The sequence below is a fragment of the Magnusiomyces paraingens genome, assembly GCF_902498895.1.
Source record: "Magnusiomyces paraingens strain CBS 517.90 genome assembly, contig: contig3, whole genome shotgun sequence".
In the NCBI taxonomy this organism is placed as follows: Eukaryota; Fungi; Ascomycota; class Dipodascomycetes; order Dipodascales; family Dipodascaceae; genus Magnusiomyces; species Magnusiomyces paraingens.
This window is the reverse complement of record NW_022474069.1, coordinates 3,442,437-3,460,582: the sequence shown is the minus strand read 5'-3', so window position 1 is coordinate 3,460,582 and position 18,146 is coordinate 3,442,437. Positions and strand designations below refer to the sequence as shown.

Genomic DNA, 18,146 nt, shown 5'->3' with positions numbered 1-18,146 from the left:
CCGATGGTACTATTATTTTTTTTTTTCCGTATTGTCATAGAAGCTAACACACTTGAAAATAAATGGGTGGGAAAATGGAAAAGTTTCACGTGACAAATTAGTCAGGATTGTGTTGGTTTTTAGTAAGAATTGAATCAATTTTAGTAATGTTTGTGTGGATGATTATCAAAGAATTCCCAAGATGGTAATTTTTTATGATCGAATTAGGACGAGGAGGAGATAAAAATCAAAATTTCTTGCAGATTTATAAGAAATCGGCCATTTTGTTAGGGGCATTTCCCATTTCCCTCCCACGTATTTTCAACAGTGTAATAGGTAAAAAAAAAACGACACATTAATGACACTGGTCTCCATAAACAACGGGTAGAAACTCTATAGTGGTGTGTCAGAGGGTGCAGGAGAGACATTTTTTGTTGTGGAAGAAGATTCAAGAGCACTGTTTGTTGTCGTGGAAGGAGTTGTAGGAGCAGAAACAGTTGATGTAACTTGTGAAGATGGAATTTCACGGCTTTGAACACTGGGACTCATTAGATTTGAAGTTTGGGTTACAGAGCTTGGAGAGTTTTTAGAGATTTTCTGAAACGTTGATGTACCTATGGCAGCCTTTCTCTTCCGTGAAGCTCTCTTATTATCGCGGGCTTGAATTCTAAGTCTCTCAGCACGTTGTGATGGCGTTTCTAAAGAAAAGATCGAAAAAAGACATCCATTGATAATCATATCTGGAACCCTGGGGCTAGAATGACGAACCGTTGTGTTTTGAGCTGGTGGTGGTTGGGACATATTTAATTTAAGTTTTGAGTGTATGAGAAGAAGAATAGTTATTTAACGTGTATTTCTTTTTTTTAAAAAAAAAAGTATATACCCCCATCAAATCTCCTTTATCCTTCTAACCTTCTTTATCATTTTACTTGGTGAATTATTTGAGCAATGATACCATTTAAAATGATTATGAAGACACATCTCACTAGATATGATTCAGAGTTTTTACCCAACTTTTATTAACATGCTCATAATGTTAAAATTCAAATGTCTAACTTTTTACTTTTGTTTAGTTGATTGCAGTTATTTTAGTAATGATAGACTTTTGACAAACAATCATTGACTGAGGTAAGATTAAACTTTACCAAATCAATTTGTCGTAGTAATTAGTCTAGTAATATTTAGTTCTCATGTTAATATCGAAACTATAATTACCAGTTTTATTGTTTGTCTAATTGCCGACGTAATAAATATAGGCGCAAGGTGAATACAACTTTTAAGGCTCCATACAATTTGCACTTCTAATTGTTTGTTTTTACTCAAATATTATAAAATTATATAACATCAGCATCAGTGTTATCCCTTTTGTATTAAATATATATTTTTTTTTTCATCTTCATAATAAAATTTTAATTTGACTTCAACATTGTATCTCCAACCGCTTGAAAATAAGACATGATTCCAGCTTACGAGAAACAGGGAATCATAAACCAAACCTTCCCAAATTATTTCCACTTGTCTTTATCAATGTTATAATTGTATTACTTTATCTTTCCAACTCAATTATTTTGGTTTGCTTGTTATTATTCAAGAATTATACACACATGAGACAATATTTTATAGTTTTCTAATCATGGTACGATGAAGGCTTTAGTTATTCAATGAAGATTTTCTACATTGAAGAGCGTTAGTGGTTTAGCGGTAAAATTCGTCGTTGCCATCGACGAGCCCCCGGTTCGACTCCGGGCTGACGCATTGAATGTTATTTTTTAATCTAATTTCATTCAGATTTTTTTTCAAAGATCTTTTTGATGATTGTATTCTGAGGGAGTAAATGTTTATGGAGATCATGGTAATGTTTGTTTGTGCTTGTACAAAGTAATTAAAAAAAAAAATGTATAAAATTTTATAATAGTGTCTTATCTGATTACATAATGCAGCTGAAAATTAAAGAAAACAGCCACTAATTTTTTTTTTAACGCTACCGCACCTTGAATTTGCTATTTTGATATCCATTTCAAAGACCTAAAAAATTCTTAAAAGAAACACACCTGTCATGGTTTATGTAAAGTAGGAATTTAAAAAAGTAAAGCTCGGCAACGGGGAATTGAACCCCGGTCCCCCGCGTGCTGCTTGATTTAAGCTGACAGGCGGAAATTCTAGCCACTAAACTATTGCCGATTGTTAAATAAAAAAGAATTTTGTACCTTGAGTTGCCACGCAGACATTATTTGCAGTTGTCGACATTATGGGAATAAGTGTTTTATAACTCTTGAATAAAAACAAACAAACGAATAATTGTTTTCGCACAAGCCATGGCAACTTTGGTGCGTGATTTAAAAAGTTTAGAATTGAAAAGGTTAGTTACAACTGCAAATATGGAAAGAAAAAAAGAAAAAAGTAGTTAAACACATTTAGTGTTCTTTGCTTTAAGAAGAAGAAGAAGAAGAAAAAAAGAAATTGAAACGGATATCTTTAGAGATTGTCCTATCTACTTTCTTAAACAATTTAATTGGCTTGCAAAAAATTGTAAGCTTTATCTCTGTTTAGAAGGATTAAGAAATATAATTACAACTACAGCGTTGATGAAGACAAGTGGAAACAAGTTAAGAAGGTTTGGTCTTTAACTTTCTATTCCTTGTAAGATAGCATTAGGGATTATTTGAGGGCCGTTGAAGATGCAAACGTTGAAGTTAAATCTAAAGTTTATTATAAAAAAAATTAATTGGAAAGTTATATAATATATATAGTAAGAACAAAAAAAAATTGATATTCTTAAAGGTAATATTCTATTTCTATTTATTGAATAATATGAAATAAATGATTCCAATTCTAATGTTACATATATAATTTTTAAATAAATAATGGAATAGTAAGGCTAAGATAAGAAGTTTGAGGCATAAAAAAAACTCATTTGTTAAAGATCCACTTTATAAAAGCAGTTGAGTGAGTTTTGGTTGGCAGCTTCAAAGTCAAGTTAAGATATGCATTTTCTGAAGATCATGATAAGTAAATTTTAAAAGAATTGTGTATATATACTCCAACCACTAAAAACCATTTCCCCTTCGAATTATTTTTTTTTTTTTTTTCAATACTCCACACAGTCTAATTGCGATTCCGTCTGGAGCGGCGAACAATAGCTCTGGCTGCCATGACTGTAGGACTTGGGGTTACAACAACGACAGCCGGTCGTGGAGGAACCACAACGACGGGAGCCACTGGTGCCACCACAACAGGAGGTCTTGGTGCCACCACAACTGCTGGAGATCTTGGTGCAACAACAACTGCTGGAGATCTTGGTGCAACAACAACTGCTGGAGACCGTGGGGCAACAACAACTGCTGGAGACCGTGGGGCAACAACAACTGCTGGTGGCCTGGGGGCCACTACGACGGGAGGAGGAGGAGGAGCATATGCACCAGGATGGTGAGGACCTGGATGATGGCCCGGGTGTCCGTGCCAGTCACCGTGAGGACTTCCTGGAGGTGGTGGTCCATTCCATCCACCGTGGGGGCCTCCTGGGGGTGGAGGACCGTTCCAACCACCGTGGGGGCCTCCTTGGGGAGGACCGTTCCAACCACCGGGATGACCTCCTTGAGGAGGGCCGCCCCATCCTCCTTGATGTCCACCATGAGAGAAGAGGGGGTTTGTAGTGTTGATATTTTCAGTAGAAGATTGAGTGAGGGTTAGTGGGATATGGTTTTGGTTTTGGTTTTGGTTTTGGGTTAAGTCAAAGTTGTGGAGAGATGCAAGAGCCTTTGTAGAAGCATTGTGAAGGTCGGAGAAAGTAGTAGAACCAGGCCAGCCGTGCGAGTTTGATGGTTTGCGGGTAATTGTGGGTTGTTTCTTTCTGTCGATTAAGACATCTGGAAGGTTAAATAAAGAATTAGAAGAAGAATTAGACATTGTTAGAAACGATGGATAGAGAAAAGAAAAAAAAAAGAAGAAGAAGAGAAGAAACAGAAACAGAAACAGAAACAGAAGATTTGGTCCTTTTTATAGGGTTGAGATAGCCGATATTTGAGGAGAAGATTACAGTTATTTTTTTTATTTTTTATTTTTTATTATTATTATAATAATAATAATTATTTTTATTTTGGTCTACCAATTATATACGAGTAAGATTTTTTCTCAACAGTGGAACATAACGATGACAAACTACAACGCCATTAGTTCTTTGTTATTTTAGACTTGGCCTTTTTGTCTATGGAAGGATAGCTTTTTTTTTTTTTTTGTTTGTTTGTTTATATCTTGCATCAGTATTTTGCTTTTATTTTATTTTATTTAAATAAAACAAATTTGTTTCTTTCTTTCTTTTGAAGATGGTTATTATGGAAACGAACAGTTTTTTTTTTTTTTTAATATTCACAAAGCAAAAAATTTTTATTTTTTTAAAAGAATTCATAAAGAAATAAAAAAAAAAATTAATTTTTAAAATATTTACAAAACTATGAAAACATTATTTCACATGTGAAGTAATAAGTAAAATAAGATAAAATAAAATATAAAATTTTCAATTCAAAAAGTTAGAAATAGTATATATACTACATTGAATTATTATTGTTATTATTAATATTATTATTATTATTATTAATAATAATAATAATAATAATGACGGCTAATACTTCTTTTTATGATGGAGAAGAATGGAGGAAAACAATCAAAATGGTCTTCTTTTATTTTTATTTTTATTTTTTTTTTCTCCCTCGGCTTTTAAGAGATGGGCTGATATATATATATAAACTGTGAGAATACACAAATGGCAGTTAAAAAGAAGATTTGGAATGGTAACGAAAGTTTAATGCGATATACAAATTAAAGTAATACTTAAAGGTTTTTTTATTTTATTTTATTTTATTTTTCTTATATCTTTCTTTCTTTAATCTTTGGAATTCATTTAAATTAAGTCTGTATAATTTATATAAGAAAATAAATAAGTAAAGATATTGTTTTTTTTTTTATAAATAAACATAAATAAACATAAATAAACATAAATAAACATAAATAAACATAAATAAACATAAATAAACATAAATAAACATAAATAAACATAAATAAACATATAAATGAAAAACTTGAAAGAAATTGAACACGAGCTTCGCCACCTTAAAGTCATCCGAGTTTTTATTATTTTATAAAAAAAAAACCTCTGTCCAAGAATGTCAGAGTGCGTTTTTTTAAAAAAAAAAAAAAAAAAAAAAAAAAAAGTTTCTATTTCAACTAAATTTTTTTTTTTTTTTTTTCGCATCTTTAAGAAGCGTGTGATCTTTTGCAGATGTAGCAGCAGAAGCAGCAGCAATAACAGCAGCAGACCCAACAATCTGTTTTTTTTTTTATTTTTATTTATTATCAAACTAGGCACGTCATTTGAAAAACCAAAGTCGCAAGATTATTTCTTTAATAACAATAAAAGAAATTAAATGATCAATTATGATTGATAATAATCACAATATATATATTCTAAAGTATTAAATAAAAACATGAAAGTTGAAATTCGGGGAACAGATTCCGATTTATTGTGTACTATTTTCGTTTGATATATTTTATATTCTATTTTCTATCACTATGAGGACCCTTTCTAGTTATTATTATAATAATTATTATAATAATTATAATTAATATGATTACATTATTTTAATTATTATTTTTTTTTATCTTAAGGCTTTCTAATTACTCTTTCTAGAATGAAAGAAAGAATGAAAGAATGAAAGAATGAAAGAAAACCACCAAAAATAATTGTTTCTTTCATTCTTCTTCTTCTTCTTTTTTTCAACAGTTAAATTTTGTTTTTTCTTTTTTTTTAAAAGAAAAAAAAGGTTTTTTATTCTAAATATTTTTTTCCATGTCTTAAAATAAAATCATAAAAAAAAAAAAAAGAAACTTGAAAAAAATAAAAGGCGTATTTCTTTGATTTGTTTGATTGATTGAAATGTCTCCCCCATTTTTTTTTTTTTTTTCTTTCCATTATTATCACCAGATTTTTCATCATCATCACCACCACCACCACCAAAAAAAATAAATTATCAAAACAAAGCAAAGCAAAAACACACACATACACTGCCATTTTTTTTTAAATAATAATAATAATAATAATAATATTATTATTATTATTATTATTATTATTATTATTATTATTATTATTATTATTATTATTATTATTATTATTATTATTATTATTATTATTATTATTATTATTATTATTATTATTATTATTATTATTATTATTATTATTATTATTATTATTATTATTATTATTATTATTATTATTATTATTATTATAATATTCTTCATTCATACTTTTGAAAATTTTCTTGTTATAATAAACTTAGCCATGGTTGGATTCGGACGTGGAGGCTATGGAAATAGTACCCCAGACATAGATTCAACTACACAAAACACAACTGATCCTTCACTACAAGTATTCTCAGCACCCTCACAAACAATCCGCACAGGTCGTGGAGGATTTGGTAACACAGTGGTTTCCACTACTACTTCACAAACAACTATCACTGACACTGCCACTCCACAACAAACGACTTCTTCTGCTTACTATCTTGTAGAAAACGTACCACGAGAAGCGTTATCTGTAACAGGAGGAGTACTCGAAAGTGTTCAAACGTCATCATCATCATCATCAGGTATGTACCGTGGAGGACGGGGGGGAGCAGGAAATAGAGAATTTGCAAAGGCAATGGCAGAAGAACAAGCTAGGACCAAAGAACGAGCACGCGAAGCCGCAGTTCGGAAACAATTTGATGAAGCACGGGTCGGTGATTCTGTGGCCAAACCTGCCAAGGCGCTTGTACGAGATTCCTAAAAAAAAAAATAATAAATTTATTTGAAAGAAAAAAGAAGAAGGAGAAGAAGAAGAAGAAGAAGAATAATAATAATAATTCTAGGGGTAATATTAAGGATTAGAAAGACATGATAAGGATCTAAAAAAAAAAAACGTAAGGATTTAAAAACACAAGGATCTAAAAATTTAAAATCAACAACTGTGAGTTGTAGTTGAAAGGAAGGAAGCAAGGAAAAAAAGAAGAAGAAAAAAAAAAAAACAAATTATAATGTTTAATAACAATAAAAAAAAAATAAGAAGAGAAAGAATCGGTTAATAATATGTCATTGAAATACTGCTGTTGTTGTTGTTGTTGTTGTTGTTGTTGTTGTTTGACACAATTATGGGTAATCACCGGCGACGACGTCCTGCTCCACCAAACCCAGACACTCGAGTCCGTCCACCTCCATATCCACCCCCATATCCTGTTCTTGCTCCATACCCTGCGCCTGCTCCATATCCTGCGCCTGCTCCATATCCTGCGCCTGCTCCATATCCTGCTCCTCCAACAGTCCGTGCAGCCCCGGCAGCCGCTGGCACTTGTCTGGCAGCCGCTGCTGGTACTTGTCGAGCAGCCGCTGGTACTTGTCGAGCAGCTGCTGGAACTTGTCTGGCAGCTGCTGGGACCTGGCGAGCTGCTGTCGGTGCTTGGCGAGCTGCATACCCTGCTCCATAAGCAGGAGCCCGGCCTCCTGCACCACCATTTAACGCTGTTGTGGCTGCTGCTCGGGCCTGCTGAGGTCGTTGCTGCGTGTATCCTTGTGTCCGTGGTTGCGTGTAGCTTTGAGGTCGGGGTTGGCCGTATCCCTGTGGGCGTGGGCCACCATGGTAAGATGCTTGTTGAGGTTTTGCAGGTGCATGATACGCTTGAGTTTGAGGTTTCCCATAATAACCTTGTGGTTTTGCAGGAGTTTGATAACTCTGTTTGGGAGGAGGGTGGTTATGAACATGAGTGACGTTGACACGATGGACGGGTCTTGACATGACAATGATGGGACGTGGACGTGGGACAAATAATAGTGGAGGACGGAACAGTGGGGCTACAAAAATAGGAGCAACCACGGGAACAACACGCGTTGTTGTTACTGGTGCTGCACCTGCTACTGCTGGTGGGTGTTGCACAATAATGGTGGGCGAGACACCACTACCACTACCACTACCACCTTCACGCGCAGATTGAGCATCACCTGGATAAGCTGGCGCCAATCTGGGGAACAATGGGATAGGTACTTGAGAGGTGAGCAAAAATTGAGGAGACATCATTGCAAAGTAATTGTCAATAATTCTAAGAACTTCAAGTTCTACAGAAGCACGTTCACCGGCACGAATTTTCTGGCGGTCAATATCGACTAGGTCCCATAATTCCCATGGTGTAAGAGCGGTATAGTTACCTGAGAAGGAACTAAATGCACTAGATGTTGTTGCTGTTGGTACTGCTGCAGTTTTTGTAGAAGCTGTAGCGATTCCTGAGTTTGCAGTAGCATAAGTTGCATAGGTTGCATTTGTCTGAGCAGTTGTAAGATCATGAGGACCCTTTTCTAAGTCTGGGATAGGTTGGCGGCCTGGTTGTGAAGAGACAACTAGTGATGGTGGGCCTTGTAGTTGTTTAGATGATGATGATGATGATGATGATTTTTTAGATGATGAACAAGCACGGAATAGAAGAATAATTAAGGTAATTGGGAAACAAACAATTGCAAAGAAGACTTTGACAGGAGAAGTTTCCTTTTTTTGTTGCGAGGACATTTTTGTTTGAATTGGATAGATAATTGATGAATGGAACGATTGTAAAATGAAAGGAAAAGGATTTTTTTTTATGGAGAGGGGTTATTATTAGTATATATATATTTATATATAAATATAAATATACGAACCATGCAGTTGTTTTTTTTTTTGAATTGAATTGAATTGAATTGAATTGAATTGAATTGAATTGAATTGAAAAAAAAAAAAAAAAAAAAAAAAAAAAAGACGCACGACGATATTTTGAATTGAAGGATTTTTTTTTTATTTTTTTTATTTTATTTATTTTTTCATTTATATTTATTTATTTTTATTTTCTCTTTGTTTTATTTAGTAAACCACGCGATTGTGTCTTTGTGCAGTAGTATATTTGCTATATATTACTACTACTACTATTATTACTTCTTAGTGTTAACATTTTAATACGTCTTTAAGGAAATTTTTTTCCTTTCTTTCTTTCTCTCTCCACTAAACTAAAATCTATTCTAGGTCTCTCGCATCTTAGAAATCTTCAGAATCCTCCTTCACCCCCCCCTTTTTTTTTTATTTATTAAAGATTGTTGAATATATTTATATATAAATATGAGCGTCGTTGTGTTTATTTTTTCTTTTCTTTTTCTTTTTCTTTAAAATATTTATGTCTTAACAATTGTCAATATATTTCTCCATTTGTTTTTGTCTCCCCTCCCCATAAACCTGTTTTTTTTTTTTTTTTTAGAATGCCGCCATATATATATATATATATATGAATATAAATGTAAATATAAATGTAAATTCCTAAACAAAAGTAAGTTGCTATAACTTGGCTTTATAGATTAAAATCTACTGATACTGCTTGCTACTACTGCTCTAATGGCACAATAATTATTATAATTATTATGGAGTGACTGCATTACATAAATGTTCCCCCCCCCAGCCTAATATCTCGTCTTAAACAGTATGCCCTAACCACCAAAAAAAAAAAAAAAACCTATATTACAAGGTTAGGTTTTCTATATTAGTTTTTGTCTTTTGTCTTAAACAACCATTGATGAAATCTTTTTTTTTTTTTTCATGTGTTTTAAATGGAAAAAAAAAAAAAAAAAACTTAAGCTTTCATTCTATAATATATTATAGATAGTATATATATATATATATATATACTATCTATCTAATATAAACAATTCAATTCTTAATATCTTTTTGTTCTTATTATATTAGCTTATAAATAACTTCATCCAAAACTCAATTCCTTATTCATAGCTATTATGTACCTTGACGACCTGACCTTATTGCTTATATATACCATTAGCTCTTTGCATTACATTCATTCTATTTAAGGTATTCTTCTGTTATAACTTCAATTGATATCTTAGTAGTAGATATATATATATATATATACATATAACTTCAAATATATTCATCCAATGTTACCAATCAAAATTCTTTATTATTATTTTTTTTTTTCTTCCTACTCCTTTATGAAGGTTATTAAACTACTTTATATTTTTTTTTTTACATCTTCCTCGAGCAACATTTATTACATTGTTTCTAAATAGTTTATCCGGGTTCTTGCCATTATCTCATTCCATTTAATTCCTTTTTTTTTTATTTATTTTTTATTTTTTATTTTTTAAATTTATTTCATTTTTTAAAATAATCATTCTTTTTCTTTACCCAGACAACCAAACCACATTTTATTATAACAGGTCTTGATCAATTCTCAAGTACTAAATATATACTAAGTAAGTAACCTTCTATTCTTGAACCCATTATATATATATAAATGATAATTTATCAATTGAATCAAAGAAAAAAAAAAAAAGTCCTAAACCATATTCAGCTCAGCCTCAAAGTTACTAGTCAATCATTATTTTTTATAAAACAAAAAAAAAAAAAAAATTAAAAAAAAAAACTTTCTTCTTTTTTTAGTCTATTTTTTTTTAAAAAAAAAAAAAAAAAAAAAAACAAGGTTAAATGATGGTCCAAAGTTTAAATTCTCCTTAACTGCCTTGTATTCTCATATTCTCATAAATAACCTACCTGCCTACAATCTGTCTACAACCTGCCTCCTTTTCCTACACTTGTTTATTTATTTATTTACAAAAAAAAAAAAATCATTGGATACAAGAAATCCAGTGATTTTTTTTTTCTTCATTTCTTTCTTTCATTTCTCTTTAATTGAATCCTACATAAAAGAAAATAATAATAAACTAGAAGGATGAATAACAAATAGAATGGGGGAGGGGGGGGAAACTTATTCTCCATAATATTCATAAATAAAAAAAAAAAACAAAAAGGCTCACTAAACCTTGATATATAACAAAAAAATAACTTTGTATGCATATTAACCTGACTGTATCGCCACATATAGCAACCCAAACAAAACATGTTTTCCAATTTAAAATAAACTTCTCATTTCATTCATGGATGCTGAGTATTATATCCTCCTGTCTGCATTGGTTGTTGCTGAGTATTATATCCTCCAGTCTGAATTGGCTGCTGCTGATTCATATATCCCTTTTCCAGATCTGTACTAGGATCATTTACTCTTGCTGGTTGTTGTGCAACAACAGTACCTGGAGGGTGTTGTTGTTGTTGTTGGGTAAGTCCCATTTGTTTGCGTTCATTGTAGCTGCGCATAAAACATGGAATAAAGCAAAGTGAGATGGGGAAACAACAAACAAAAAAAAAGACCCACAAAATTAGTTTACCATCTGACATGGATGTCCCGGATTCTTGCTGAGAAGAAGAAGCAGCAGCAGCACCTGCAGAGGGAGGCTGTTGGACATAGATTATTTGAGGAGGATTTTGTTGGTTGAATTGTGGATTAGATGTCATTGTTGTAAAATGTCAATTGGAAGGTTTTTTTTTTTTTTTTTCTGATGTAGAATAAATGATTAGAATGTAAGAGAAGAAAAGAACAAAAAAAAAAAAAAAAGAGGGAGAAATAGTCTTATATTTATAACTTTAGAATATATTTGACATTAACTTATCACAAAACTTTCTTTTTATATATATATATAAACTCTTTGCACTACTCGAAATCTTGTTAATTTTTAAAGACATATAAATCCACTTTTTTTTTTTTTTTTTTTTAGCGGCTCAAAAAAATAAAAATAAAACACTAGCATTCAAAAGGCTTGATATCAACAAGAAAGAGATGATATGAAATATAGACTAGTTTTGAAGCCATGGTAATGTTAGAAAGAGGCTTATTGGAAGATACCATCTATATACGATAGCTAAGCCCTTTTGAGAGATTGGGTAGTATATGAATCAACATAAGGATATTTTTTTTTTTTTTAAAATATTTTTCAAATATTTTTCAAATGTATTTGAACGGCTTAGAACGTGCGTTACCCAGCTAGTTTTGATGGGTTTATATAGTTAGGTATTTCTTTTTTTTTTTTTTTTTTTTAAAAAGTCTTTAAAGGAGGCGATGTCAAGGCGGAAGAGAAAGGCCGTGAACGGTACCAACAACACAAGTCACAACACGACAATGACAATGACAAAGTCTAAACTTCTTTAATATAAATCTTTATTTTAAAATTTATTTTTAAAATATATTTGAAAAAAATTAAAGAAATTAAGTTGGCAATTATATGCTGGAGGTGAGAGTGAGAGTGAGAGTGAGAGTGAGAATGAGGAGGAGGAAGAGGAAGAGGATGATATAAATAGTTCACGTGATCAAACAACTATACTTATTTTTTAAAAGCCTCACCAAATCTTTTCTTGGCATCAAAATAAACTTTTATTTTATTTTTTTTTTTTTTTTTGGCTTCTCCACATTTTGTTCTCCTCCTCCTCCTCCTCCTCCTCCTTCTTTCTATCTGAGTTAACCCACACGAGTAGTTTGATGGTGCACTGCCACACCCTTTTCCAAGTCCACCTCAGGTTGTGCCATTCTTGCAGGCTGTTGAACCACCACAATTCCTTGATTTCCTGTTGTTGGTTGTGGCACAGGTTCTTTTTCACGATAACTATCAAGGAAACATGGCAATGCAATGAGTGAAAGTGGACAAAAGCAAAGGAAAAAAACCATCCACCATATAAGTGTACAGTCAGTCATTCGACGTCTTAAAGGTACTTGCTGAGATGCAAAAGTATTGGAATGACTTGTTGCTCCAGCAGAATTGGCAGCTACTGGAACATAGACTACGGCAGGTGGTGGGGCAGGAGCTGGAGCAGATACTGGAACAAGTGTAGGAGTTGCAGCGACTCGAGGTAAAGCGGATGGGGAAGCAACATTAGGAGTATTAGTTGCTTGAGATACAGAATGGGATCTTGGTTGATCCAAAGAACCAGTTTGATTCTGGGTGTATGGGTTATATGCTGGATCGTCTTGGTGGTTTAGTCCTCCTCCCATTGTTTATTGTAAATTAGATAGATTTGTAGATGGTATATATATAATAGAAAAGTTTGAGTGATGAAGAAAAAAAAAAAAAAAAAAAAAAAAAAAAAGATAGATTGTAAACCTGGGACTACCAAGCCTTTTTATAGAAATTTTTATTTTTGCTTTTGCTAGCAATTGATGATAGAATTTATCGATAAAATTTAAAAGGATAGAAAAAAAAAAAAAAAAAAAAAAAAAAAAAAAAAAAAAAAATTACATTTTCTAAAGAGGCTGAACATAATAATAATAAATAAAATGCCAAGAATATAAAATTTCATGTTAATTTTTTTTTGTTAAATAAAAATAAAAAAAATAACAAATGCAGCTACTATTCCATCAAAATTAAATTAAATTAAATTAAATTAAATTAAATTAATTCAGTTAATTCAGTTAACTCAGTTAATTCCTGACAACATAACCACCCTTTTCCAGATCTGGATCTGCTTGAGCTGATGGTTGTGTTACAATGACTGTTGCAGGACCTCTTACTGCTTCCTTTTGGTCGTAGCTATCCATAAAGCAAGGAATCAAGAACAAAGAGAATGGGAAGAAGCAAATAAAGATACACATCCATCCCAAAAACTCACCATCTGTCATTTTACGACGGTACTCAACAGGTTGATCAACAACTGAAACTGAAGGTTGTCTGTCCTGGCGAGGTAAAGTATTAGTGGTGTTGTGAATAACGACTGGTGCTGGTTGTGCAATAGGAGTTGGTCCTTGATTATATCCTTGATTACCTCCCTGATTATTTCCTTGATTATATCCTTGATTACCACCTTGGTTGTAACCTTGATTACCACCTTGGTTATATCCTTGATTATTTCCTTGGTTGTAACCTTGATTATTTCCTTGGTTGTAACCTTGATTACCACCTTGACTATATCCTTGATTACCTCCCTGGTTGTAACCTTGATTACCACCTTGACTATATCCTTGATTACCTCCCTGGTTGTAACCTTGATTACCACCTTGGTTATATCCTTGACCATTATTATAATTACTACCAACACTCATACCTCTTTGACCATCATTGTAATTTCCTTGATTTCCATTATTGAAACCACTTTGTTGATTACCACCACCAGTTTGGTTGTTATTTATTTGATTATTGCCATCTGCATATTCAGAATACTGCTCTTGTTGTTTATAAGGTGAAATTGGTCTATTATTATTATTATTATCTTGGCCATTATAATTTGGTGGAGAAGCAGTTTCCGAATACTCAGACTTTGGGTTATTGTAAGGGTTAAATTCTGATTGTTGTTGTTGTTGTTGGTCTAATCCACCACCCATTGTTGATTAAAATAAAATAAAATATTAAAAAAAAAGTATAATGAATTTGATTATATTAATTATTAATTAAAGAATTGAGATTGTAAAGTATTTATTGTTGATGATGATAAAGAGTATATAAATTAAAAAAAAAATTAGAAATAAATAAATAAAAAAAAAAAAAAGAATTCAATTTAAAAGATTTTGAAGAGATATTTATAGTCGTTTATAAATTAGCCATTATATTGTTATTATTATATATCAGACTATATAAACTATCATTATCAAGGCAATTTTTTTTTTTTTAATGGTGGAGTGAGTGGAGTCATTTGAATTTTTCTCATATCGTTTAATTATTATTACAATTTTCTACAAAGACCGAGAAGAAAAAAAAAAAAAAATCCTCATAATCATTTTCATATTTAATCAATTAATCAATTAATCAATTAATTAATCAACCTTTCTAGTCAATCAGTTTTTCATTTATTCAGTCCAGTCACTTTAAAAAGATCATGCGATTTCCTAAATTAATAAAAAAAATTAACAAAAAAATTTATAAATTTTTTTTTAATTTTTTTTTTTTTTTCAAGAGGCTAAATATATATATATATATATATATATATATTTATATTTATATTTATATTTAAAAAAAAAAAAATTATTTATTTCTCACTCACCAAAACCAAAAAAAGAAAAAATTTCAATGCGCTGTTGTTGTTTTCTATGTGATATGTGTCAGTCAGTCAGTCAATCAGTCACAACACATCACACATCACACAAATCTCTCCACCATTACCATCACCATTACCATTACCATCAATTCCAAAAAAATAAAAAATAAAAAATAATTTGCAGTGCCCATTAAAAAAAAAAAAAAAAAAAAAAGTTATTTTTAAATAAAAATCACAAGAGAGAGAAAGAGAAAGAAAAGGTCATTTGAATGATTGTAGAAAATCAAAATCAAAATAATAATAATAATAATAATAATAATAATAATAATAATAATAATAATAATAATAATAATAATAATAATAATAATAATAATAATAATAATAATAATAATAAATTAAAATATATAATATATAAATTCATATTCATATTCATATTCATATTCACATTTCATAAAGCTTTATTTTAGTATATTTGAATATATAATTGTTTAATCAAAATCTACATTGGTTAAAAATAAAAAAAATAAAATAAAAAAAAGATTCCTCGGCTCTTTGTTTATTTATTTAATTTTTTTATCTTGATTTATATATATTTATATGTTAAATAACACATCTTTGCCAAAACAGATTAATAAATTAACTATAACTTTTTTTTTTAATATTTCAATTATTATTATTTTTTTTTAATCACCATTTTGCTTTAAAATCTAATTTATTTTAATTAATTTTATCTCATGATATTTTAAAACTTTTTTTTTTTTTTTTTTTTTTTTTTTCTAAAACCCTTTTTCTAAAAAAAACAAATAAAATTTATGTTGATTTTTATCAAATTCCTATCACCGAGGCTTTTAATTTTTATTTTTATTTTTTTATTTTTATTTTTTTTTTTTTAAGGTTGATGTGATAGTCAGCCGTCTTCCCCTGCCACCTAATCTTACTTTAAACTCTCTAGAAGAAACAACAACAACAACAACAACAACAACAACAACTTCATCTTTTATTAATAATTCTTATAACTCAATTCTAATAACTTTCATGGCTAAAAAGGGCAACCAATCACATTCACTACTATATTTAATGATTTAGAATTGTAAAGTAACAATAAAAAAATAAAAAAATAATGGAGAAAGATTTGGGAATTGGAATGAAGTGGAATAAAAACAAAAAAAAAAAATAAAAAAAAATAAAATTATAGAGTGAACAGAGTCAGACGAACAGGCTTAGAAAAAAAAATATCTTTATAAAGTTATATAAATATATAAATATAAATATAAACTAAAGTAATTAAAAATAATGTTGATGATGATGATGATCATCATCATTATTATTATCATCTTTAATTAATGTCAAATATCGTTTAAGAAATCATGATCAAGTGCTACTGCTACTACTGCTACTACTACTAATGTCTTTATTTTGAAAAAAAATTTTTTTTTTTTAAGCGAGAACCTTTTTTTTTTTTTTATATATTTTATAACTGAACAAGTTTCTTAAAATAAAAAAAATAAAAAAAATAAAAAAATAAAAAAATAAAATTGCTAACTAAGTACTGCTGATTTTTATTTTTATTTTTATTTTTTATTTATTTTTATTTTTTTTTTAAATAGACACATTCATTCGTTATTACTTTACTAAGCCACAATTTTTTTTTTTTTTTTTCTTTAAATTCACATGGCTCATTAAAATAAAAAATAATCTAAAATAATCTAAAATAGAAAAGAAAAGAATTTAATTTTTTTTAAAACTCTTAAAATCTTTAAGATTTTAAAAATTTTGAATAGATAAATAATAAATAATAAATAATAAATAATAAATAAATCACCATATTTCGGGTTAAAATCAAAGTGTGTGCATATGTGTATGTGTGGGAAGTCTCGGTGTTTGACTTTAGTTTATTATTTTATTTTTTATTTCCCCGACAAAAACAAAAATAGTTAAATTTCGTTTAACTTGGCAAATTCAATAATATATTCAACAACAACAACAACAACCACTACCACTTTCTTACACATTTTATTTTTAATTACAATTTACTTTCATGAAAGTATATTAAATCAAATAGATAACTCTGTAAATAATAATAAAAGCTTAAATATATATATATTTTATAATATAAAAAAAAAATTAAAGCTCGGCAACGGGGAATTGAACCCCGGTCCCCCGCGTGCTGCTATTAAAAGCTGACAGGCGGAAATTCTAGCCACTAAACTATTGCCGATTGTTACGAAAAGAAAAACTTTAAAACATTAAATCATAAACAATCCTTACAAAGTAAATTTTATAAAAACCGGGCTTGATTATATAAAAATATTTAAAATATAATAAAAAAACTACATATTTTATCATAATTTTTATTGTTTATTTGTAAAAATTTGCATTGAATTTGACTCTTTTACTTTATTAAAAAAAAAAAAAAAAAAAAAAAAACAAATTGCAATTCACATGGGGGTAAACAAAAAAAAATTAAAAAATTAAAAAATTAAAAAATTAAAAAATAAAAAACTTATATATGACCTTGTGACTTTGATTCACTTTTGTAGAATGAGGCAGCTGCACTAACAAAAACAAACAAACAAACAAAATAAAAAAAAATATTTTAAACTGTTTAATAAAAATATCTTTGGATATTTTCATAATTCAAAGTTTATTTGAAATTGACATTTTTTTTTTCTCTCTCTCTCTTTCTCTGTCTAGTATATTCATGAATAATAATTAACTGATTAGTTAAATACACATCCATAATAGACAACATGGACACAAAAGAAGCACAAATGGGAACTTTGCAATAATATCCATACATTCTTCTTCTTCTTCTTCTTCTTCTCTATCAACATGAAATTCAATCATTTGTTTTGAAGAATAATCATAATTGGCTGTAATTTCTTGTGGTAATTGCATTGTCAAAAATACAGGTGGATCCCCCCCTGAACGTTCTATAATCATTGATGCTACTGGCTGAGAAACCACAGCTGGCTTACCTCCACCATCACCACCATCACCACCAACATTTCTGATCTCAGAATTTGTTGATGGCTCTTGAATTTGAATAGTTATATTTTTTATACCATTCTCTCTAACACATTCAAAATTAGCTACAATTACCCTAGCTTGTGCTGGTTGTCGAATATTGTTTTCAAGAGAATTGTATGCAGGTGGAGGAAGGTTAGGAGATATATCTGAATTGTCATCATTATTCCTAGGAACTGCTGTTGATCCTGAATTATGATAGTCTAAAATAGTAGGTATATGTGATAAGTTTGAAATAAAT

At 29.9% G+C, this 18,146-nt stretch overlaps 7 protein-coding genes across 7 annotated transcripts; 1 reads left to right on the top strand and 6 right to left on the bottom strand.

Moving 5' to 3' along the window:
* Positions 1-372: 372 nt before the first annotated feature.
* Positions 373-780, bottom strand: SAPINGB_P004364 (uncharacterized protein; the record flags this gene model as incomplete). The annotated part of the gene is made up of 1 exon (XM_031999079.1): positions 373-780. One exon carries the CDS (start codon positions 778-780, stop codon positions 373-375), a length of 408 nt encoding a protein of 135 aa, XP_031854970.1.
* A 2,304-nt stretch (positions 781-3,084) lies between these two features.
* On the bottom strand, positions 3,085-3,885 carry SAPINGB_P004363 (uncharacterized protein; the record flags this gene model as incomplete). The annotated part of the gene is made up of 1 exon (XM_031999078.1): positions 3,085-3,885. One exon carries the CDS (start codon positions 3,883-3,885, stop codon positions 3,085-3,087), a length of 801 nt encoding a protein of 266 aa, XP_031854969.1.
* A 2,425-nt stretch (positions 3,886-6,310) lies between these two features.
* On the top strand, positions 6,311-6,796 carry SAPINGB_P004362 (uncharacterized protein; the record flags this gene model as incomplete). The annotated part of the gene is made up of 1 exon (XM_031999077.1): positions 6,311-6,796. One exon carries the CDS (start codon positions 6,311-6,313, stop codon positions 6,794-6,796), a length of 486 nt encoding a protein of 161 aa, XP_031854968.1.
* Positions 6,797-7,165: 369 nt separating this feature from the next.
* On the bottom strand, positions 7,166-8,560 carry SAPINGB_P004361 (uncharacterized protein; the record flags this gene model as incomplete). The annotated part of the gene is made up of 1 exon (XM_031999076.1): positions 7,166-8,560. The coding sequence occupies one exon, from the start codon at positions 8,558-8,560 to the stop codon at positions 7,166-7,168; it is 1,395 nt and encodes a 464-aa protein (XP_031854967.1).
* Positions 8,561-10,960: 2,400 nt separating this feature from the next.
* SAPINGB_P004360 (uncharacterized protein) lies at positions 10,961-11,377 on the bottom strand (the record flags this gene model as incomplete). The annotated part of the gene is made up of 1 exon (XM_031999075.1): positions 10,961-11,377. One exon carries the CDS (start codon positions 11,375-11,377, stop codon positions 10,961-10,963), a length of 417 nt encoding a protein of 138 aa, XP_031854966.1.
* Positions 11,378-12,374: 997 nt separating this feature from the next.
* Positions 12,375-12,905, bottom strand: SAPINGB_P004359 (uncharacterized protein; the record flags this gene model as incomplete). The annotated part of the gene is made up of 1 exon (XM_031999074.1): positions 12,375-12,905. One exon carries the CDS (start codon positions 12,903-12,905, stop codon positions 12,375-12,377), a length of 531 nt encoding a protein of 176 aa, XP_031854965.1.
* A 426-nt stretch (positions 12,906-13,331) lies between these two features.
* On the bottom strand, positions 13,332-14,228 carry SAPINGB_P004358 (uncharacterized protein; the record flags this gene model as incomplete). Its single annotated transcript, XM_031999073.1, has 1 exon — positions 13,332-14,228. One exon carries the CDS (start codon positions 14,226-14,228, stop codon positions 13,332-13,334), a length of 897 nt encoding a protein of 298 aa, XP_031854964.1.
* Positions 14,229-18,146: the final 3,918 nt, after the last annotated feature.